The following is a 24,434-nucleotide window of genomic DNA, read 5'->3' on the forward strand; positions in this document are numbered from 1 at the left end:
TAATGCTATTCATCAATTTTTTGGACAACATCTTATATTTTTAGGATAGTTCCACTGTTTACCTGTCTGAAACACAGAGAATTTGCCATTTTAATATCTAGATTTTATTTGTGTGCAATTTCTTCAAAGGTTAAAAGAAAATAATCACATTTCTTGCCTTAAAATCATTATTTTGGTGAAAAATTAATTCAGTTGGAAGTATACACAAATCATAAAATTTGTTGTAATTTACATTTGATACCAAAAGCGTGCCCAGAGTGCCTCCCCCTTTCCCCTTTTATGATTATAAATTTCTGATTTCTAATATATATCATTTATTTGTACCAATATGCATATACCAATCTACCACATTTTAACTAAATATACATGTTTACTATCAATGTGCTACTCGACTAAAGGGCAAATACATGAGTCAGCACATTGATAGAATTAACATGTATGTTTAGTATGGTAAATTGGTAAACATATGGTACAAGTAAATGATATATATTAGAAATCGGGAATTTATAATCAAAAAGGGGAAGGTACTATGGGGGCTCAACAAAAGGTTCTGTACTGAAGCTCCAATGCGAAATATTAGTGAAAAATTATATGAAATGAAAAAGTATATATCAGTAAAACCAATGGCAATGGTTTTACCTGTTTTACCTGGGACATAATATATTTAGAGTATAAATTTACAAAGGGTAGAGGGGTTTGGTAACATTTTACCTATATTTATAGCAGAGATAAATTAATTGCGTCATCGTATGGGTCAGTTTACTACCTGTTATCTCATAGACAAGAAATTATGTAAGTTCATAAATATATTAAGTGCATTATTGTGCGTTCTTTCTACAAATTAATTTTGGTGACTTAGCTTTATCAATGTTTCGGAACTTCTTTGGACTGTTCTCAGTCTTCATACTTGAAACGCGAGAGACGGAAATATGGCTGACAATAATAACTCTGATGAAAATAAAACAGAAACTGATGAAAAACCATCAGAATCACCACCAAATACGAATGCCAGGACTGCACAGACACCTATCATTGAAAGCCCTACACATTCGTCTAAATCAAAAAGTAAAACATTAATTAATTTACTTTCAAATTCAATTTCTTATCAGCTCTGTAACGAATCCGGGTCCGTTCGCGCCCATTCACGTTCGCACCCACTCATGTTCGCCCCATTTCACTTTCGCACCCCACATGTTCGCACCCAAAGTCTGTTCGCACCCTACATGTTCGCGCCCAATTCTAATTGGTTTTGTATTTAATAACTTTGCAATTTTGTATGTGTTGGATAAATCTTAATCATGTTTTTGAGAGTGTATTGTTTAAAATAATAATATTCCTTTCTAATTTAAGTGGGAATCTGTCAACGTTTTATTTTGTGTTGGATAACACTTAATCATGTTTAACTTTTGTTTAGTGTATTGCCTATAACTTTATTTCATTGATTTGTTTTAAAATGAAGTGAGATTCTGACTACGATTTTTTTCTTGTGAGTTGAATAAATTTTATCATGTTTTAGTTTATATAATAGTCTATTGCTATATTTTATCATTTCATTGTTTCAGATCGGACCAAGCTGTTAAAAACAATTATCTTTTGGGTTTTTCAGTTAAAATATTCAATCTTTTACTCATACCAAGCTATAAATACATTCAGTATTTACATCAAATCAATTAAAAACAACAATCATGATTTTCCAAATATTCAACTGGAATTTGAATTTAAATTGGGCGCGAACGTGTAGAGTGCGAACGGACCTTGGGTGCGAATGTGCGAGGTGCGAACGTGTAGGGTGCGAAAGTATATTGGGCGCGAACGGACCTGATACCCTCTGTAACAGGTTGGGAACAAACCCCCTGTATGGTGATTATACTTCTATAGAGGGATAATCCTTCTTTAATTAAAGGGATAAAATTATCCTTCTATAGAGGGGTATTTTTGTTTGCACTGGATTTAAAGCAAATTAGGGCAGAATGGCATTATCTAGTTATATTGGCTATAATCTCTAGCATTTATATGCATCAACATATGCACTTTACTAAAAATTGGGATAACCAGTTTTCTGCTAAAGTGACAAAACTTGCAATCTATTGTAAACCTATCTGAACACCTGATCAACAACAAAAGGAATAGTTGACCTTTAAATTTCATGTTAAATCTAACAATAGAAATTCTGTCCAGTGAGGCATAGGTGAGTAGAATTTACCTGATCATCACAGCTTTCAATCATGGTGAACAAAAGATTTTATATTTATTCAGATAAGCATCAAACTGGGCATGTGCATATTAAATTAAGTACATGAATTGGTGCATCAACTGTTTCAGGTTACTGCCATAATAAGTAGAGAATGCCATTCTGCCCTATTTTGATTTAAATCCAGTCTAAACAAAAATACCCCTCTAAAGAGGGATAATTTTACCCCTCTATAGAAGGATTATCCCTCTATATAGGTATAATCACCATATAGATGGTTTGTTCCCAACCTGTGTAAGTGTAAACTATTTTAGTATTTATGAAAAATTCCATACAAGGATAGTATCACTATCATTGCACAGGCACTTGTTTCTGTCAATGGGGGGTTCGTATAATTGTGGATAGTAAACCCGGGTCCCCCATTGACAAAAACAAGTGGCTGTGATATATATTATTATATATTTTTTTTAATTTCAAAATTAAATTAGACTTTTAAACAGTTAAACACTGTACACGTACTAGTACTTATTCTGTAATGTGTATCATCCATCTTAGTACATAAACAATATATGTACATTTTCGGAAAATACAAAATTTATTTGTACGAGCTTTAGAAGTTATTCCTGTAGATTCTTGAATCCACATATTCTTGTATTCCTTAATTGGATTGTTTAACATTTTCTTATTTCTTTTATCATTATTTCTTTAATCATTTTGTTTATAGCTTGCTATGTCATGTATGTGTTGGTTTTGTTCATAAATGTTGAAAGCTGTACATCATTGTACATATACGTCATATGGTCTTTAGTGAGACCAAATGTTGTATAAGTAGTCCTTAAAATGGCAATGATACAGCAACTCCATATATTTTATATCTATTTAAATAATATGCCATTTTACAACAAAGCAATGATTGAATGTAAGAAGAATCAGGGCAAAAAAATGTTGACAAACAGGAAAACTCTCTGCTCTACTACTAAACAACCCCAAGTCTTTCATTTGTAAACCCTCTGGCTTTTTTCTAATGCCATAAAAACATTCCATATAAAAAAAGAAAGATGTGGTATGATTGCCAATGAGACAACTCTCCACAAGAAACCGAAATGACACAGAAATTAACAACTATAGGTCACTGTACAGCCTTAACATGCTTAAGCCATGGTCATCTTCAATTATCTACCACATCTCATGACCATTTCTATTTGACTGCCAGGTACTCAAAGACACTTGTATGTGCAAGAGGTAGATGCTCGTATCACCATTATTGTGAGGTACATGGTCAGTACTATAGGGATTCAAAACTCTCAATCTAGGAATCTAAAGGCAATGCTCTAACAGAAGCACTGAAATGTACATGATTGCATTTCAGCATGTTCAGTCTGTTTACTTTAATAAAAATCTGGCGTCAAGATTACATTTATGTATCTGAAAAACAAACTCGTCAGAAAATCTGATTCATGTGTTTATTTTCTGAAAAATTAGAGACATTTTGTCATAGAAAAAGCACTGCTTTTTGTCGAGCCTTCGACTTTAGTCGAAAAAGCGAGACATAGCAATCCTACATTCCATCGGTGTGGGTGTCAACAGTGTCGTCAGCAGTGTCTACAAATATTCACTCTGTGGTTAAAGGTTTTGAAATTTTAATAACTTTCTTGAACTTTCCTGGATTTCTACCAAACTTGGACAGAAGCTTGTTTATGTTCATAAGATAGTATCCAGAGGTAAATTTTGTAAAATAAAATCCCTATTTTTCTGTATTTTACTTATAAATGGACTTAGTTTCTCTGCAAGGAAACATTACATTCTCTTTGAGGTTAAAGTTTTTAAAATTTTGATAACTTTCTTTTAAAAACTATCCTGGATTTGTACCAAATTTGGACAGAAGCATGTTTATGATCATAAGAAAGTATCCAGAAGTAAATTTTGTAAAAAACAAATCCATTTTTTCCGTATTTTACTTATATATATGGACTTAGTTTTTCTGCCAGGAAACATTACATTCTCTTTGTAGTTCAAGTTTTTAAAATTTTGATTTCTTTCTTAAACTATCCTGGATTTGTACCAAACTTGGACAGAAGCATGTTTATGATCATAAGAAAGTATCCAGAAGTAAATTTTGTAAAAAAAAATCCATTTTTCCCGTATTTTACCTATAAATGGACTTAGTTTTTCTTCCAGTTAACATTACATACAGTCTGCAGTTAAAGTTTTTACAACATTTTTAAGATTCTTAACTTAAACTATCCTGGATTTTTACCAAACTTGGACAGAAGCTTCTGACAATCAAAAGATAGTATCGAGAGAAAATATTTATTAATTTTTTTCATCGTTTTTGTAGAATGTGTGATTAACAGCAAAAGTAGGCGAGACACAGGTTTCCGCTGAACCCTTACAAATTTTTTAATCTCTTAGTACTTTTATTTCATGAAAAAAATACAGTTAAGCTTCATTGGTCAGCATTTAACCTATGTCAGACATGTGTCATAGCCCATTCATATCAAATCAGGTACAGATAGCCATGTCTTACTCACTAGCATATTTAATAAACTCAAAGCTAAGTTTTTGTGCATTAAATCTGTAAATTCCTAAAATGAGTGCTATATATTCATTGTATGACAAATAATTAAAAACATACAAAAATATAATTCCAGTTGATGTTCTCCTCAAGGCCGCAGGTGATGCTCCAATAATGAAGAAAAAGAAATGGTCTGTAGATAGAAACAAGAGAGTGAGCTGGATATCAGAATTTATAAAGAAATATCTAAAATTTGAACCAACAGAGTCTATGGTATAATTAAGCTGAAAGCTTTCTTTTTTATATAAAAATAAAAAGACAATGAAACAACTCTCCACTATTGATCAAATGTAGTAGAATATAGTAGAATATAAGCATATATTTCTTTATTATCATTTTGTTCTGATGATTTTATAATGCAGTTTTATCTCGGTTATCATTCAGTAGGAATAATAAATAGAAATTGAAAAAAAATATTTTCATTAGACCAGTTTACTTGGAATTGTGTAATGTGTTAACATGATTCGGAAAACCTGAAATTTGTATGCTTACATCATTGTTTAAAAATACATTAATATGAATGCAAGACAACCCGGCCATGAGACAAGTCAGACAACATCCAATAAGAGTTGTCTAGTCAGACAACATCCAATAGGAGTTGTCTTCATAGACAGTACGAGTTAATATTAGATGGTTTTTTATACAACCGCAAAAACTAAAAAAAACTTTGGTTGTATATTGGTATCATGTCGTCTGTTTCAATGTTGTTAGCGTCATGTGACGATGGATGATTTCCGGATAATAACTTTAGTATAAGTAAATAGTAATCAATGAAATTTTAACACCAGCTTTATGACCACAGAAGGAAGGTCGGAATCCATTTTGGGAGTTTTGGTCCAAACAGTTTAGGAATTAGGGGCCAAAACTCACCCAAAAGGGTCCAAAATTAAACTTTTTTGGTTTGATTTCATCGAAAATTGAATTATTGGGGTTCTTTGATATGCTGAATATATCCGTGTATTTAGATTCTTAATTTTTTGGTCCTGTATTTAAATTAGTCTAAATTAAGGTCCAAAGGGTCCAAAATTAATCTTAGTTTGATTTTGACAAAAATTGAATACATGGGGTTCTTTGATATGCTGAATCCAACCATATATTTGGATTTTTGATATTTGGGCCCTTTTATTAAACTGGTCCACATTGAGTTCTAAAGGGTCCAAAATTGAATTTTATTTGATTTCATCAAAAATTGAATTCTTGGGGTACTTTGATATGCTGAATCTAGCCATGTATTTAGATTTTGGATATTGGACCATAATAGGTAAATGTCCAATTTTACTTTTTTAAGGAAGTTCTTAGCCACATTCATTCTATGTTAAAAACCAATTTTGTGTCAACTATTTGATCACAATCCAAATTCAGAGCTGTATCAAGCTTGAATGTTGTGTCCATACTTGCCCAACTGTTCAGGATGCGACCTCTAAAGTCATATCAAGCTGCGCCTTGCAGAGCATCTGGTCTTATTTGTGTCATTGTGTTGCTGTCTAATTGTTTCTTGTAAAAGAAACTATTAGCTGCTGTTTATAAAATAGGAATCGCATGTAGTTATGACTTTTTTGTTGTCCCTTTTTGTGTATCATTAAAATAGGCTGCTAAATAAATTGATTTAATTATTATTTAACCTTATTGTTACAGTAATATCATTATTTTCGCATTTATCATGCAGCAGCTAACTTTTGCACAAACTTTTTTTGCATTGTAAAATGTATACATGTACAAATATTTATATATATCCTAGTATCCTGCTTCTATGTTAAAGTCATATGAAACCTCAAATTAAAAAAACTGAAGCATATGTTTTTTTATAACAAAATGGACAGTGTTCATGATTAAACTTATGTACATATACTTTTTTCTAAAGAAAGTTCTTTAATTTGGCTACATTCTGATGAAGGTTACCTTATTTTAATTGCTTGCTTCCAGGAAGCAATTCACAGACATATTTTCCGTATGCAAAGTGACCTTAGCGTGACCCTCCTCGTAAAAATCTGGTGATTGCAATACTCATGGATCTGTCACTGAAATAAACTATTAACTGATTGTACATGTTAAACACATGCTCAATATCCATGCTTTTTTGATTGTTGACAAACAGGTGGCAATCGTTAAACTTCGGTTTCAAAACACGAACTTTAATTACCTGCCATATTTTCACAACACTGACCAATTGAAAAAAAATTGACGATTAAACGAAATTTATGGGAAAAAAATGATAAAATCTTGCACAGAAGACTAAGTTTATGATATATCCATGCATTGGTTCAAGAATTGGATTAACATTATTTTTCACTGGTCACTCGTTTCATATGACTATAAGGGATCTATAATATTAAAGTTTGTTTACATCTCTGTTCATTGTTAGGTTCTCATCACAATCTGCATTTATTTGATATAGACTTCTTCCAAAATAGGGCAGCAGTTGAACAATAACCTACTATCCTAACACACTATTACATGTCATAAAACATATCTAAATAAATTTGCTCTATTTCAGTTTCTTTATGTAAATCAATCATTTGCTCCTGCACCAGACACAGAAGTAGGCAGTGTTTTTGATGTAAGTAGATGTTTTATTACAGTTTTAATGTAAAAAGTAAAATTACAAAAATACTACACTCTGAGGAAAAATCAAAACGGAAAGTCCCTAATCAAGTGGCAAAATCAAATAGTAAAACACTTCAAACGAATAGACAACTATCATATTCTTGACTTGGTACAGGTATTTTCAAATGTAGAAAATGGTGGATTGAACCTAGTTTTATAATGCTAAACCTCTCACTTGTATGACAGTTGCATTTTAGTCGCATAAATGTTTTGAATTTAGTTCTATAGTCTGTAGTGTGGATTTGCATTCTCTAATCACTTTAGTCTTTAAAGACAAATCCCTCTATTGTTTATGCGCATATACAAGCGCAACAGTACTATGCTGTCAGTGGTTTATGACGTCGCGGTTTCCGCGAACTGGAAACGTTTATTAGAGTTATTCCTCTTTGAGCCGATGGAGAGAGTGACAATCGTTTTGATAGGTTACTTTGCCAAAGAAAAAAAATGAAAATTGTTTTTAAATAATAGACATGTTCCAGAATTGGATAAAATATGAGAATGAAAAGAGAGTCAACTATACAGCAATCTAACAACAACAAATACACAAAAATGACCGTAAAGAAACGAAATAGAATCTGGATACTCGACAACAAGATGAGCCAATCAAATTATAATATATATAATACTTTTTTCCTTAATTTTCTACATGTATAGACTTTTGTAGGTTCTTAATTACGTCGATATTTTACAAATCATTAAGAACATGAAGAAAGTACGAAAATCATCAATCTTTCTGATCATGTCCTCAAAATTCACTGTATCTTTAGCAATAGGTATGGATATGGCAAATTGCACTGAGGTATTTTGAATGTGTACTGCACTTACATTTTTACATGAATATGATAATTAGATTTCAAATAAACACCAACAAAACAGTAACGTAATGACGCATACATGTAAAACAAAGTACATCTAGAGAAGTTAACATATAATCTTCTAACATTGTAGGTTTTTTTATATGACCATTCCGAGTTTGTGCCGATGTTTGATATTTATGTATAAGGTGCGCATTTTTTGTTAAAAAAAAAAAATAATCGTGTCTGTGTTAAAAAGATGTCGGAATGAAGAATTACAGAGGAACGCATATGGGAAAAAAATAATTAAAAGGAGATTTGAGAAAAGAGGTCGGACTAGGTTTTATTCATACTCACGGTATGACAGCTGTATGAGTATACTTAGGCTGAGTTTCTAGCAACATTACGGAATATTTCGATATTAATAGATGCCTAAGGATGAGTGATCAAAACAGAAATGGTGTTAATGAGACCCCGTTAACACTTGCACGGAATTGAAATAAAATCGATCTCTTTAAAAGAACTTGTGCGTTTACATTTAGTATACATTGCATATCTAAAATAATCAGCCGAACCATTTCGTTGACAAAAAATCGTAAAAAATTGAATAAGGAAATATTTGGTTCATTAGATAATTATATGCTTCTGCATTTATTAATATTATATTTGATTAACATGTCATAAGTAATTAAAAAAAAAGAATTGTCAGAAAAAAATTACTTATAACGCTCATTTCGTTTGAAGATGAGTAATCTACAGAAAAAAAAAATACTGAATGAATACAATTGAAAAGATATTGTTTTAAAAAGGTGCACCGAATAACACACGTATAGTAAGAGAATATGGAACGAATAAGTAACAGGGCATCAGTCGAGCACTGAAACGAGTATTTACGCCTTAGAATAGGGTTATTTTATCTCTTAGAACCAATATATAGCATCAGAGACAAGAACAAAAAAGGTGCGACCTATAACAAGCATATTGTAAGCGAATAAGTAGCAGGTCATCGGTCTAACGCTAAAACTTGAACATACCCGCTAATAGGTATATTTCACTTTTAAGAACCTATAGCTAACACCAGAGACAAGAAAACAATTGAAAAGATTTGTTTCGTAATAGGTGCAATGTGTTTCAACGTATAAGGAACGAATAAGTAACGGTATCAGTCGAGCGCTGTAACGGGTCCTGTCTCAACTCAGGAGTATGTAATTTAAAGTGGTTGTTGTTTGCAAAAGAGTCACAAATTTGTTTTTCATTAATTATTTTTTTTTTATTATTTTCTAGTTTGAATTGTGTTACATTTGTCCTTTCGGGACCTTTTATAGTTGTGTAAGCGGTATGGGATTTGCTCATTGTTGTAGGCAGTACGGTGACCCATAGTTAATAATTTCCAGTGTCAATTGGTCATTGTGGAGCATTGTGTTATTTGCAATCATACCACATTTTCTTTTTTTATTAATATATTTTCAGAAGCAAACAACAAAACAGCAAATAACGAGAACTGGGTTGTCTCTAATTTGTGAGAATATCGCCTTAAACGGCCGAACGTCTTTCGACAATGTTTTTAGAATTGGCGCAATGTGTTCCCGCCAATTCAAATTGTTAACCCCTTTTTTGAAATATCTCTTTTTCCATTACGGTGACCCCATCTTTTTATTTCCTTATTTTGTTTAGATATGAAAATGATGAACAACGCATATTCTATTGAAGACTCATGGAGAAATTATTGGTCAATTTTTTTTAAACTTATTTTTTTTATAGGTATTTCACAATAAAAAAAAGGCGGGAAAACTATTATAGCGATTTATCATTATTATTTTCCATTCAGTAAAGGGTGATATTATTAAAATAGTTTGTATTAACAACTAGGTTAACAAAACAGACAAGTTTTTATTGGATACGGACTTTAAAAAAAATATTACACTGCTATTGACTAGAAGTCCCAATTTCCAAATTCCGTGAAAAAGATGGCGTTTTAAATCGAAAACGAGGTCGGTGACCCCATTTTTTTATTTGCTTATTTTAAAGCTTTTACCTAGCCTAAAGTAAAAATAAAATATAAAGAAGATATTATTGGTAGATCTGAATAGAAGGATTTGTCTTTAAGATAGAACAACCCTTCTGCTGAATATAACTGCAAGGAGAATCATCAAAGAACTGCCTTTTCTAAAAATTCTGTATCATGTTGTAAATTTAAATTCTTCTGAAGTCATGGTAGAATATAATTCAAATCAAATGAGAGTGCAGAAAATTGAAGACTTCTTATTGTTTGCACCAAGTTCAAGACAAAGTCATGAATTTATTTCATTGTTTTCATTGTATTTTACTAAAAATTGCTTTATATTATAGTGTTTTGGAAGTGATGGTAAATTAGTACTCCACTATTGTAAGACACAAGCCTGGGGATGACCACTGGTTAAGGAAAAATTGGAGGAAAAGTGCAATACAACATTCCTTAACATTTTATTGACAATATACCTTATATTAAATGAAGAGCTTAATGACGTACTTTTAAACTGAAAGAACACCATGTTTCAGTGTATATAGTTATTATGTTACTGATTTGCTGCTGAAAAAGAAATTAATATTACAATAGCATTTTAGCAACAATCAAATTCAAATATTTAAGATAAAAAAAAAACACATAATTTTTTAGCAGCATTTTTTGTTTTGAATGATTTTACTGCTGTAAGGTTAATGTATATGTGTGAGAAAAAAAATCTTGTCGCCTTTTGTATGACCAGTAGTTTCTAATATTTTTATCACACAAAACAAAACTTGTCTGATTTTCTAGTATTTCTAAATAGATCAACAGATTTCATTCAAATTATTTTTAAAAACATTACTTAAAGAATTAAACAATATTGACTGATTATGTACAGATAAAAAGTATATAATTTACATAAAATTAGTAACATATATTTGTTAAAGAGTTACTACAGCAGGGTTCGCTTTACATATTGAATTGATTATGAATTTATGTTTATGTTTATTTGAAGAAGAATGACTGTGATAATTGTAAGATGTTATAGTATTAAATACATGTCAAAATAAAATTGACAATTGTTAGCTACCCTTATATTTCCTAATAGAAACAGCCACCCATTCAAATGTATAGCGTAAATCCTAAAATTAAATGAGGAATATAATTAATGATTTTTTGTGAAATGGATTTTTGTTGTTGTTTGATTTACAAATTATTTATAGAGTATGTTGAACATCACTAAACGTTTTGTTTTAGAAAACATCCTGGTCACTCAAAGCAAATGAAGTGTAATAGATAATTTGGATGAATAAACCATAAATTTTATCATCAACTTTAATAGCATAAGGTTTCGAAAATATATATGGAATAGAATCTTGAGGCAAAATCACATCAATAAGTAAAAGCAATAAAGGGCCTAAGTTTTATGTTCTGAAAATCCACACAGTCTTCTTAGTTGAAATAAAACTTATTTATGAAATAATTTCTTTGCTTCAAATTTCTTCAAGCACATAATGACTTGCATTGTACATTGTAGTATCATTTTAAAAAGAAAAAGTCAAAAATTTGTCCATATGATTTGATAACATATTTTGGTATTATAAGACTCATATCCATGATATCAATATCAACCAAAAAAGATAAAAAAATAAATATCAAAAATCCTAAACGAACAGAAAAACATGGTATTTGCTATATCAGTCTTCCTTGCACCCATATCAACCTGTTCAGTTCTTCTTAAAATCTCAAATTGAGGATTCGAGTGATTGATTATTGATTGTTTAATGATCAGTTAAAAACTTCATGAAATTCATGGAAAAGTGTCAAAACAAATAAACAATTTATACAATAGACATAAAAGATATAATAAATAGTCTGGTAATTTGTACAGCCACTGGATAATGAGAGCATTTTGGATAAGGGACATACATTCTACCTTGCATCAGGTCAACTACAGAGCCCTCAAAGAGGTTTTTCATTGTACAAAAAACATGGCTTTATCATTTTACAAGGCATCATATTTAATATTTAAATTTTGACCAGAAGCCTAACTTTAGCAAAGGTTTCGCTGTCAGACTTCCCATTTAATGAATTTAGTCTGAAATTTGCTTGCAGTCAATTCAGAACTGTTTTGTAGGTTTTTATTGGGTAAAGACTGCATATAATGCTATTCAGGGGCGGATCCAGCCATTTTAAAAAGGGGGGTTCCTAACCCAGGACAAAGGGGGGGTTCCAACTATATGTCCCCATTCAAATGCATTGATCGTCCAAAAAAAAGGGGGGTTCCAACCCCCGGAACCCCCCCCTCTGGATCCGCGCCTGCTATTCAAACCCTATAATATGAATATCTAAATCTTCAAAGGTTTATCCCCACTTTTGACATACACAAACTATAGTGCATTGATCATATCAGTCTATATACATCTTATCTATGAATATTTATTGAAATTTATCAATGAAATATTTGCTCAAATATTTAAGTTACAAAATGATGTATTTGTCAAGAAAATTACATAACTTGTACTTGTATCTAATATCTGTTCTTAAAATATCAATGGTGTCATTGTTTAAGTCATCCATAACAATATGAGTTTTTCTTCCTTTGTCCAGAATTGTAAAGGAATCAACTTCAACCAATGCTTATTTAATTTGACATCCACTGATAACTGTAAGCAATCTGAACCCTTCAGTCATGGCTGGTAATCTCCACACACAGAATAATTGGTTCTGCAATGAAAACCATTAGAGGATTTTCCGGTTGTGCTTGAGTGGAGTAATTTTCACCCCTTCAAAAAGTATGTACTTTTCTAAATCGCAATTTTCTAATTCAACTGATCAAAATATTGAAAATCTGAGAATGCTGTGCTGTGGTGAATACTTGAAAGAAGAGATGCATGTATCATTTACTGTTGTGCATTGAGTAAGACTCCTACAAAATCAATTGTCCAACGAGTAATTGCTGAAAAAAGTGACATTTAAATTTTGAGATCAATGAGTAAAGCCCATACATTATGGTTGGCTATAAAAGGCCCCGCCATGAAAATAGGAACAAATTCAATTAAGAAAACTAACAGCCTAATTTATAACAAAACAGTTTACTTAAACAGATATGACAAACATTTTTCTCTTTTGAATTGTTTTACATTTGTCCTTTCAGGGTCTTTTATAGCAGACTATACGGTATGGGCTTTGCTTATTGTTAAAGGCTGTACGGTGAACTATATTTGTTAATTTTTGTGTCATTTGGTCTCCTGTGTAGAGTTGTCTCATTGGCAGTCGTACCCCATCTTCTTTTTGATATGAATCAACAATAACTACTGAACTACAGGCTCCTTATTTGGTTCCATTAATCTGGGACTGTATTGTAACAGTACACCATAAGTACAAACTACAAAAATCAGTTAAAAATGGCTCAACTCATCAGATGGAAATAAACAGAAATACATTGAACAACATCCCAAAAACAAAGACACTCAGTACAGACCAGAGAGTACTTGCAATTACTGACAGCTAGTTCAAAGCCAATAACAACTAATGAGCTGACTATATGTATGGGCTTTGCGGCGTTTGCACATTGTTGGTTGCCTTATAGTGACCTATTGTTGTTTATTTCTGTGTCATTTGGTCTCTTTTGGAGAGTTGCCTCATAGGCAATCATACCACATCTTCTTTTTAAATAAAATCATGTATCTTTGACTAAACTATCAATTAGTATACATCCAACCAACAGACGATTTAGTTCAAAGACATCATTAATAGTCAAGAGAAAAACATGACCTTGTGCATTGCCAAAACTACTATGACTTCATTATTATTGATTGGATACCAATTTTTGTGGATTTCGTGGGTACAGGTAAACCACGAAATTAAATGTTCAATGAATAACAAATTTTCCAAAGGCTTGTATGCAAACTTCTTCAAAACCGTGAAATCAAATATCAACTTTATGTAAATTTTACTTAATCCACAAAAATTGGTACCACAAAAATAATTGAAACCACAGTAACAGTATCGACAGATTTGAGTCCTGTGAAGGTGTATGTGTAGTATTTAGTATGTTTTAATTTATTGATAACAAAATCAATATTTACTCCAATAAAACAATATTCAAAGATAAAATACCAGAGATTATAACAAACTAAGCTCTCTGGACTCATAAAAAAATCAACAGGGACAGTTAATGTGAAAGCAAATTCACTGGAATTAATCTGTGGCTTTCTTGAAATTTAGATATAATGTTTTCCTTGCTTAAGTGCTAGTCTTTGTAAGAAGCAGGCAATTTAGGTAAAAATCAAAACATGATCAGAAAAAACCAACTGAGCTAATCATGTTATTTAATACTAACCATCATCCTGAGTTAAAAATTATTAGTCTTTCGTTTGTGTGTGTCTGGTAATATCAAATAACTCGGTTAGAAAATTGGTTAGAATGATAGCAAATTACAGAGTTATCTCCCCTTATTCAATAATTTCTGGTGCATTTCAACCAAATTGTATCTTCTATTTAATACCAGAACAGAAAACGAAAATGAATGTTATTTTTGTGCATAACTACATATTATGAACTGAAATCAATGTCAAATTGGGTGGGGTTTTTTGGTCATGTTTTCACCACTGCCTGATTCTTAGGCAGACTGGCACTTTAAAAATCCACTTTATTTGGACTGATAGTTGACTCTCTGTTTGAAAATGGTTCCATGTTCCCAATAACATTTCAATAAAATAGTAAAAGAATGGTTCTACAGTGTTTTATCATTTTATTGTCCTTGATGATAAATATATACTTCATTTACAAATAAATATTTACAATTAAGATTCAGATCTATGAAAATGAGGAAGTAATATTGTAAATGCAGATCTAGATCACAAAGAAAAACAGTTGCAAGCAACAGTTTGATAGTATACCATATATATTTTGTAAAGTGAAATGGGGAAAACAGTGACACATACATTAATAATGATAATAGCAATTATATTCTGTTAAACCTTTCATAAAAAAAAATAGAATAATTGAAAATTAAAAAATATGAAGGCAGTAAAATAAAAAAAGTTTCAAAATATTTGAAAAAAAAATAATTGGGAACTGTATTCTCCATCTTGGACAAACAATTGAACAGAAAATATAATACTTCAGTAGTTTTTGACATTCTTGTTATCTAATGAATTATCTTAAACAAAAAAGTACAACCCTATTCAGACAGATGAATTATTCTTCACAAAAACTAATAACTCTTATGGACGGACAATTGAGCACTTCGGGATAAATTTGGTTGCAACTGTGACACTTCTCATAATAAAAATAATTGAGTATAATTCATTTAATAATAATAAATATATCACAGAATTTATCCATTCCAAATTCATCAGTAGTACTAAGGAATCCGTCAAATAAATTTTTCATAAACATTAAGATTCATATACAATATTTGCTTTGTTAATTTTGAATTGTCTTTAGCATCTTGGTGTAAATGGGAATTTCCATATGAGAATAGCTCCATCTTCACTGACACTGACGATTAAGTTCTGGTTAGGACAGATTTTAACTTTGATGACCGAGTCACTATGTCCGATTCCTACACCTACAACTTCTCCCTCTTGGTAGGTCCATACCTATAAAAGAAAAACAAAATTTTGAATAGTCTATATAACACCATAAAGTCTCTATTTTTACATTAACTGTTGTAATTTTTAGGAACCCCGTTGCTCCAAGTCAAATAGCATTTGAGAGGTAAAAAACAATCAAATTTATATTTACCCTTTCAACGCTACACAAAAAAAATAGAAAAATGGCTGCTGCTGCTGCATATTTTTTGTGTTCATTCATTAGAACAGTATATTCCTTTTCAGACTGCTGTATCTTTTTTATTATAAGAGATACAGAGAAAGTTATTGCATGAAAAATGCTCAGGAGAGTAAGAACTGTAATGTTAGGCAATTATTTCAGTAAAATTCAGGTTACCTGCATTTTCAGGTAATTAACAGGTAAAAGGTGTAATTTTTAGTCTTCATCTATTTTGTTGTTTTATCTGCCATATAACAAAGAAGACACCAATTACTCGATTCCGTAGTGTATTGCACCATACACAAGGTATAATGTAATCATGGCACAAATCAGTGGCTCCGTCCTCAAAATTTTCAGTCAACCTCTGTTTTCCCCCCTTTGTCTACATCTCATAATGATCGATCAAATCATATTTCCCACACGAATTAAATGTAAACCTTTTAGCTAATCCTTGTTGTCAGTTTCGCCATAGAAATGCTGAAATATTTCCATATTTACAGCTTCGTTTCCGATTTCTGCCATTTGCATTTTGTCAAAATATTTTTTTTTATTTTCCTTCAATTTTCCTTCTACTGCATGATTTTACAATAAAAATTGCCTGGATTTCAAGCGCAAATGAGACCTTGTATATCCTTGATTCATACAAGGAAAAATTAGAGAGGAACCGAATGAAAACCGAATACTTTAAGAGTCCTGATGAAAAATCCATTGTAATCGCGGCATATGCTGTGTATAGCGGTGAAAGGGTTAGTGGTCTACCATAAGCCGTAATAAAAAAATGAATTTAACTGTCCATGAATTCTGAAAGGTAATACTAAAGTCCATCATTCCATAAAATTTGCAACAAAAGTGAAAAATTTGATATTGAATTATTTTTTTGCTGCACATGATAAGAAACATTTTATAATTCTTTTATTCACAATTCATATAAATTGTCTCCCTTTAATAGTTAGTAGTTTCCCTTTACTTTTCTTCACAATCTAGTTTTTCTTAGCATACAACTGAAGTAAATTTGTACCTTAATCATTCTGTCATCTCCTCCTGTGACTAAGAATCTTCCATCAGGTGACAGATCTATGGCATTGACAGATCCACTTGAGGAACCATCTAAGTCTCTAATCCTTTCTCCGCCATGTGTCTCCCAGAATCCTATTTTTCTATCTGTTCCACTGGTTACTAATTGTACTTCTTTTGCATCATAGGTTAAACATTTGAATAATGTGTTGGCGAATACTATTCCCTTCCTTCTTTTATTTCTGAAATAAAAAATATAAATTTCTTTACAATTATGGGTTCAACAGCTCATCTTAACCAAAAACACTTTAAACTTGAATGTAAAAAATAGATAGTAGTTGAATTTCTATACACAAAATTGAGGATAAATTAAACATTCAATGTGAAACATTTCACTTAAAGAATAATTAAGATGGAATAAAGTGCATTCATTTATGACATAAAATCATGACGAGCACATAGCAGAAAGCAAAAGAACAGCTCTTGCATTTCTGTTTATTAGAGAATAATTGAATATCAGGCTTTGAAGGCATAAAACTTTGCTCAGTGCTCGGAGCACAAAAAATCATGCTCGAAACATGAAATCCAGCATTTTGATTGGTTGATTCTAGAGTCTGAGTACAAAAATCGTGCTCAAAAGTTTTATTTCTGGATTTCTACAATGATGTCAAGAGGAAGGTCAAGTGTGATATGAAGAATGACAAAATTAGACAACAACTTAGAAATTTGAAATCAAAATTTAATTTCAATCAATGAAGATTTGAGATCAATATTTGTTGTAAATTAAATCAGGCTTCTTTAAATATACACAAAACTTACTCTAAATCCCAAATAATACAAGTTCCATCATTGCTAGCAGTGGCACATTCCAGGTCTCCATTGGTTATCTTGACATCAGAAACAGTTCCTTTGTGTTCCATCATTGTTTCTGCCAATTTTATAATGTAAACATCCTCGCCTTTCATATTCATACTTTTGGTAATGTCCCAGATGCGTACTTGGCCTTCACCTCCACCACTTACGATTCTCCTGCCGTCAGAAGTACATGAAATGGCGGTAACTCCTTTACTATGAGCTTCTCCTCTCTCAAATTTCTGTTTCAAACTTTTACCGTCCTTTGAAAAACCATATCCTCTGATTATACCATCATCCCAAGCTGAAAAACATGGGTAAACAAATTAGTAAAACTATCTAATTTACAAAAAGCGAAAATTAAAGAATGTTCAGATTTTGATTCGCCTAAAATCACTCTCAACATTATCTTTTTAGAAAGAATACTATGAAACCAAAGTAATATCTAGTTAAATATAAATATATATGTTGTCATCAAGTTTGCATGGAAATAATCCAATATCATCAACCCCATTTTTATCACCACACATCATATTTAGTTTAACATGATATACATGTTTCATTTCATAGTTCATACCATAAAGTTTACAAAGTAAAAAAAGAAAAATGCAAGAAATCTTAAAAATGTTTTCTGAAAAAGCAAGGTTATCTTTTAAAACTTGTCTAATCTTGCAATACTAACCACTAAATATTGTTTTTCCATCCCTAGTAATGCACACAGCATTACATGTCTTATTGGCGACTACATGTCGTAGAATTTCTTTTTTTGTTGACATATTCCAGACTCTAATTTCTTCTTCTTGACATGTTACTATTAAATTGGAAAAGCCACTACAAACAAAAGACATTTCATTTATTTCAAAGTTAGATCTGACTTCAGTATATTGACATATAAAGTACTTTATTGTGGGAAAAAGAGACCTTTTGTAGCAAGAAAACTCTAATTAAACTAGCTAGTAGTCAAAGGGAAAAATATACATGTTCAACAGCACTTTCAGTTTTATCTCAAAACAAATGATTCTCTTGTGAGATTATATAACCTTATTTGATTATTAACTGATAATCATTAATATACAATTTTTGGTTCTCTTAAAAACTATCTATCAATCAGTACAAATCTATCAGATTTAGTGTAAAAAAGTCATAACAATCAAAAAACGACACATATTGTAGTTCCAAATAATCAGCACATAACATCGACAGGATATAGGATTATCAATTATAATATCTGTAAAGCGAAACATATCTAGTTAAGTATTAATTTATCAAAACCAAAATCAATCAATACCAAAAATAACTTACAATGGGAATACAACATCTTTAACAGCTTTGGAGTGACATGTTTTTACTAATTCTACACCTTTATCATCTGTCTGTGTTTTTTTCTCTATTTTTAGACCAGTTTTCTTGTTGATTTGTTTCTGATCTCCACCACCGCTGACAAATTCAGAATAGTTAAACCTATAAATTTGAGAGTTAGCAGCTCCAACATAAAACTGAAAATATAAAGTGGACAATATTAAAATATTTGAAAAATTATTAAATATTCCAATAAAAGTGTGCTTTAAATTATTATTTTCCAGATCAAAAATTTTACCCATATTTTTAGTATAGTTTTTTTAATGTGTAAGAATTCATATTATTGATGCATGAAATTGGTTCATATAAATACATTTTTTTGGGTGCCACATGGCCACAAATGAAATAAGAGTTTACATACAACTACAGGATTATATTTGTCCACTTATTGTAATTGAATTTTACATTCCATAAAAGAATATGGCAAAATTCAATTTTTATTTTTAGCATCGTTTCACAGGACTTTTACAACATAATCTACCCAAACTATTCAATACACTTACAATAAATTTTACTGGTAAGATCTTTTTTTAAAACTTGCAAGAGACACTGTCTCTTCCAAATTGTAAACCAATGTTTATCATGTATTTGTGAAGCCTTGTGGTCTACCATGTGGAATGCATACTCACATAATGCTTTGTTATGAAAATGAAAATGCACCTTCAAATGAAAGCTCATCAACAAAAATTAAATATAAAATTTACCTGATGTCCATCTCCTCTCAGGGCTATAGATGTGATTGCAGGTGATGATAAATTGGATAAATTTTTGTCCTTCCATGACCTGAAATATGCAAAAAAGATCATGTTGTTTTAAAATTTTGTCTAACTTAATCTTAATATGCTGGAATCCTTGCGGTCGTAAAACTTTGGAGCACGATTTGTGTACTCAGACTCGAGAATCAACCAATCGAAATACTGGATTTTATGTTTCGAGCATGATTTTTGTGCTCCGAGCACTGAGCAAAGTTTTATGCCTTCAAGGCAAGGGTTCTCATTTAGGATTTTTGAAGGTGAGTCATGAGACTTGTAATTTTTTCAGCAATGAGCATGTTTAAACTAACAGTGAGAAGAAGAAGTGTTGTCTCTTTTAAATAATACTAATTTCAGTCTCGACAACAAAATTGAGCACATCAAATTGTCCAATCTTCAAAAACTGCAATTAATAAATACACAGAATAATTCATAAATAAACATTACACAATTTCGTCAATTGCTTTAAGTATTTATCCTACCTTTTCTTTTCAAACAAGACTTCACCTTTGTCTTGTTTCTTGTAAAATTTAGCCAGGGCTACTTCTCCATCTCCTGCTCCAACTAAGAAGTCACCAGACTTTAGAAGTGCCAGAGATGTGACACCTTTACTAAATAGTTCTTTCTTTGGTCCTTGGACTTGGAAGAGTCTGGTTCTCATATTGATACCGATGATATCTCCAGTTGTTGTACCACAGAAAAAGAATGGTTCAGCCATGTGATCAGCCATCTATAAATAGAATAAAAAATATTTCAAAAATGCTAGAACTAGTCACAGTGTTTTCATTTAGTGTGTCCTAGCAAACAGGAGATCTCAAACAAACAAATACTTTTTGTCATTTAGTCAATCATAAAAAGAAATATAAATGGTAAACACTTTTTTTGTTAACCTTTATACCCTATGGGTAAAATACTTTGTATTGACTGACCTGAGATTTGATGAATGTTTTAGGGAACATTTGCACGAGCAGATAACTTAAATTTAAATTTCTTTTCTGATTGCAATACTTTCTAAAATATTTTTTAGATACAAACGAAAATACATTGTTCTCACCTGTATACATTTAACAACTCTTTTAAGTTGACCCATGACCACATTTGTTGCTTTGATTTTTCTATTTCCAACATCAAGTTCCCATACTCGTAATGTACCACTGAAAAAAAGAAAACTCATTTAGGATTTAATGGGGAGATAACCAAAATAACACATCTCTGATAAAGTTCCTTTATATCAAAACAGTATCAAAAGTTCACTTAATTTTATTACTTAATTTGAAGAAGATTGTTACAGCATTCTGCAATTGATCAAAACTGACCAAATTGATGCGAAATTAATTGACAAAAATTAAAAATATTTAAATTTTGAAATGATAATTCTATGATTTTAACACCCTCATATTGATTTGGTTAATTTTTGTGTCCTTTTTGGTCATTTGTATTTTAAATTATTCTGCTTTGAGCGTTTCTGATGAAGGTGAATACAGAAAAATGCTTTGGATGCATGAAATTTATAAATAAGTTTTATTTTTTTGTTAAATAAACTTACTCTCCTCCTGTAACAAAGATATCATCGCTGACATTGGAGTAAGCTACACAGTATGTTACTCCAGCACTCTCTACTTGGGCTTGGTTTCCACAAATGGCTTCTTTACTGGCTAGATCCCAAACAACAACACTGAAATAAAATAAAATGATAAATATTTCATGTCTTTCTTTATCTATTGATTTTTATAAAATCAAATTACCTTCATTTATAGTGAGTTTTTTTACACGTTTAAGCAATTATTTATCTTTTTCAACTCCAAAGCACATTTTGGAAGAAATAATATAATAGAAACAAATATTTACTTTTTCTGCTATGTTGAATTACAGCCTTTTACAGGTTGAATAATTATGCAGATAACATAGACTTGTTTTTAAAGTCACAAGCAGGTTTCTCTACTGTTCATAATATATGTGTCTTGTACTCTTTAATTTCTATATGTTTTTCATTTGGTAAACAGTTATTTTGCACTTTTATAGCCTTTAAAAGTGCCTTTGACATTGTATGGAGATCGGGATTGTGGCAAAAAATGCAAAAATCAAACATTGAAGGTAAAACATTTAATGTGATATATAATATGCATCAAAATATAAAAACATGATCAAGAAAGGAAATGAATTTTCCGAATTTTTTATATCTCACATAGGAGTAAAACAAGGTGAAAACTTATCACCTTTTTTATTTTCTTTGTTCCTAAATGATCTAAAAAGTTATTTTGTTGAAAATAATATAGAAAGTCTAGATAATATTTCAAATATGTGCTTGGAATCATTACAAATGTATGTTAATTGATTCTTATACTGTAAGTAGATGATACTGTGTTATTGTCTGAAAGTGTAGAAGGATTACAAAATACCCTTGTATGTTTTGAAGAATATTGTAAAAATGGAAACTAAAGATTAACACAAGCAAAACTAAAGCAATGATTTTTAGTAAAAAGAAATCCTAATTTTATGATATATGGAGAAAACATTGAAATAGTTGATTCCTACTGCTTCCATGAAGCATTACCTAGACAACCTGATAGGTCAATAAAACAGACAATTCTTAAAATACCAAAACTTTATTGGCAATTTAATTTTTATATGAACCCACCTTCCATCATCTTGCCCACCAAGAGTTACAAGATATTTTTCATTAGGTGAGAATGCTAAGTCTTGTACTTTCACTTTGTGAAGGCTGAGTGTTGCTATCTGTTGTTTCCTGTGAAAGTCCCATATGATGACATTGGCCTAAAATAAAAATATCAGTGAATTAAAACAAGTAAATTTAATGAATACAATTTTATTATTAAAATAATGCCGAGATGTTAATAAATTTTACATCTCAGGCCCTAACTTTAATTGATTACTTCAGTTAATTAAATGACACAAACTGTGAGTACAAAAATTACCAACCCTGTATAAACTTCACATCACACCACAGAATAAGGAAAACTTGGGTTGAAAAGTACTGTATTATCACTTGCTGTCGAAAAACTAAAGCCGTTTTTTTTTTATACAAGAGTTGAAATTCAAACAATGTATTAGCAGGCCCATATAGACAGCCATAATCACAAGATGCAGAATATGAAAACAAATATCATGGTAGCAACAAAAAGTATATATATATATATGTATGACTTTTTTGTTGCACCCATATTTATTTTGCTGATTATGATTGAACCGAACAAAAAACTATTTAAAACGGTTATTTTGCTGGTTCTTATTGAAAACACTGTGTCCATACCTTAAATCCCATGTGAGTAACTTGTCCTGATGCTAGGTAGTTACCAGATGGTGACACAGCAATACATGACACATTATTAGTGTGGCCTGATAATTGTGAAAATTCCTTTGTAGTAACATGTTCAATTATGACTGTATTTCCTAGAGGGTAAATCAGGTGCTCTCTTCCAGGATGAACTTTCAAACCAGCATTAACATCCCCTAAAAAATACACAAAAATCAACAGTTGCTTCAGTGGTCAACCAGTTCAGCACTTTAAATTCTAAAAAAATATTGAACCCATTATTATCAATATACATGTAGGGCAAACTGGTTTTGTTCTTTTCCCTATTTCACTTATGAATGATATTGACTGACTTGATACAATAATGAACTATTGCCGTCATACAAGAATCACTTTCCATTGTGGCGTCAGGTATTTTGTATTATGACTTCAAAATTTTATGGGAACCTGTATGATGTCAAGTAATGGCGACAAATAACAATAATGTGTATTGATATTTTCTATAATGACTTCAAAATTGTGTATTAGAATTACACGATCTGGCATCATAGTTATAGGGTATACTGTATTTCAGCTTTACATATCCCAAACCTTTCAGGTGTATAAGACTTAAGAAGCCCAAATTTACCATGTGTGAAGAAGCTGGAGTATGTGATACATTTTTTATTTGTTATAACGTGTGATTGATTTGTTATAACGTGTGATTGATTTGTTATAAAGAAAAGCAATACAGGGCCAGCTTGGGATACTATTTTTTTCAACATTTCATTTAGTAAACAACAAATATAGTGTATAGCATATAAAACAATGGCGCATAAGTTGGAAAATGCTGCTGCATTATTTATACTCTGTCTGCGCTTTTCAAAACAAAACTTGTCAAAAGTCTCATCTTACCATTAAATCCAATGATTGAATCAAGTTCCAATCTAGGAACATCAATTATTGGTGTGTCTGTCATCTTCTTTTTTGTGGTAGCCTTCTTAAAATAGGAACGTCAAGGCTACTTGTACACACAAAGCTAAACACTGCCTTTCAAAATTTAGATGTTGTCATTGGAGACAAGCATGGCGACCAAAATAACAACGCCACCTATTTCCGGTTGTCTAATCCGCATTTCATTACCGTTCTAACCAGCAGGTGTCCGTTGCTAATTTAATTTAAAATTGAATGTCATTAATTTATTTTAAAAAATCACATAACTTTTGTGTTCGAAGTATTTTAGATGATTTTGATGGTGGAAAAAGACACAACAAT

At 31.0% G+C, this 24,434-nt stretch overlaps 2 protein-coding genes across 2 annotated transcripts; one reads left to right on the forward strand and one right to left on the reverse strand.

Annotated features, from left to right (window-relative positions):
• The first annotated feature begins 890 nt into the window (after positions 1-890).
• On the forward strand, positions 891-11,220 carry LOC139488458 (ubiquitin-like protein ATG12). The gene is made up of 4 exons (XM_071274065.1): positions 891-1,065; positions 4,843-4,979; positions 7,261-7,323; positions 10,514-11,220. The coding sequence occupies exons 1-4, from the start codon at positions 930-932 to the stop codon at positions 10,571-10,573; spliced, it is 396 nt and encodes a 131-aa protein (XP_071130166.1). The 5' UTR covers positions 891-929; the 3' UTR covers positions 10,574-11,220.
• Positions 11,221-14,884: 3,664 nt separating this feature from the next.
• On the reverse strand, positions 14,885-24,277 carry LOC139488459 (cilia- and flagella-associated protein 52-like). Its single transcript, XM_071274066.1, has 12 exons — positions 24,075-24,277; positions 23,178-23,377; positions 22,545-22,681; positions 21,453-21,581; positions 20,961-21,060; positions 20,389-20,636; positions 19,859-19,937; positions 19,098-19,291; positions 18,478-18,626; positions 17,763-18,099; positions 16,948-17,185; positions 14,885-15,757 (listed from the first exon to the last, which is right to left on the reverse strand). Exons 1-12 carry the CDS (start codon positions 24,136-24,138, stop codon positions 15,599-15,601), a joined length of 2,034 nt encoding a protein of 677 aa, XP_071130167.1. The 5' UTR covers positions 24,139-24,277; the 3' UTR covers positions 14,885-15,598.
• Positions 24,278-24,434: the final 157 nt, after the last annotated feature.

The sequence above is a fragment of the Mytilus edulis genome, chromosome 9 (assembly GCF_963676685.1).
Source record: "Mytilus edulis chromosome 9, xbMytEdul2.2, whole genome shotgun sequence".
Classification (NCBI taxonomy): domain Eukaryota; kingdom Metazoa; phylum Mollusca; class Bivalvia; order Mytilida; family Mytilidae; genus Mytilus; species Mytilus edulis.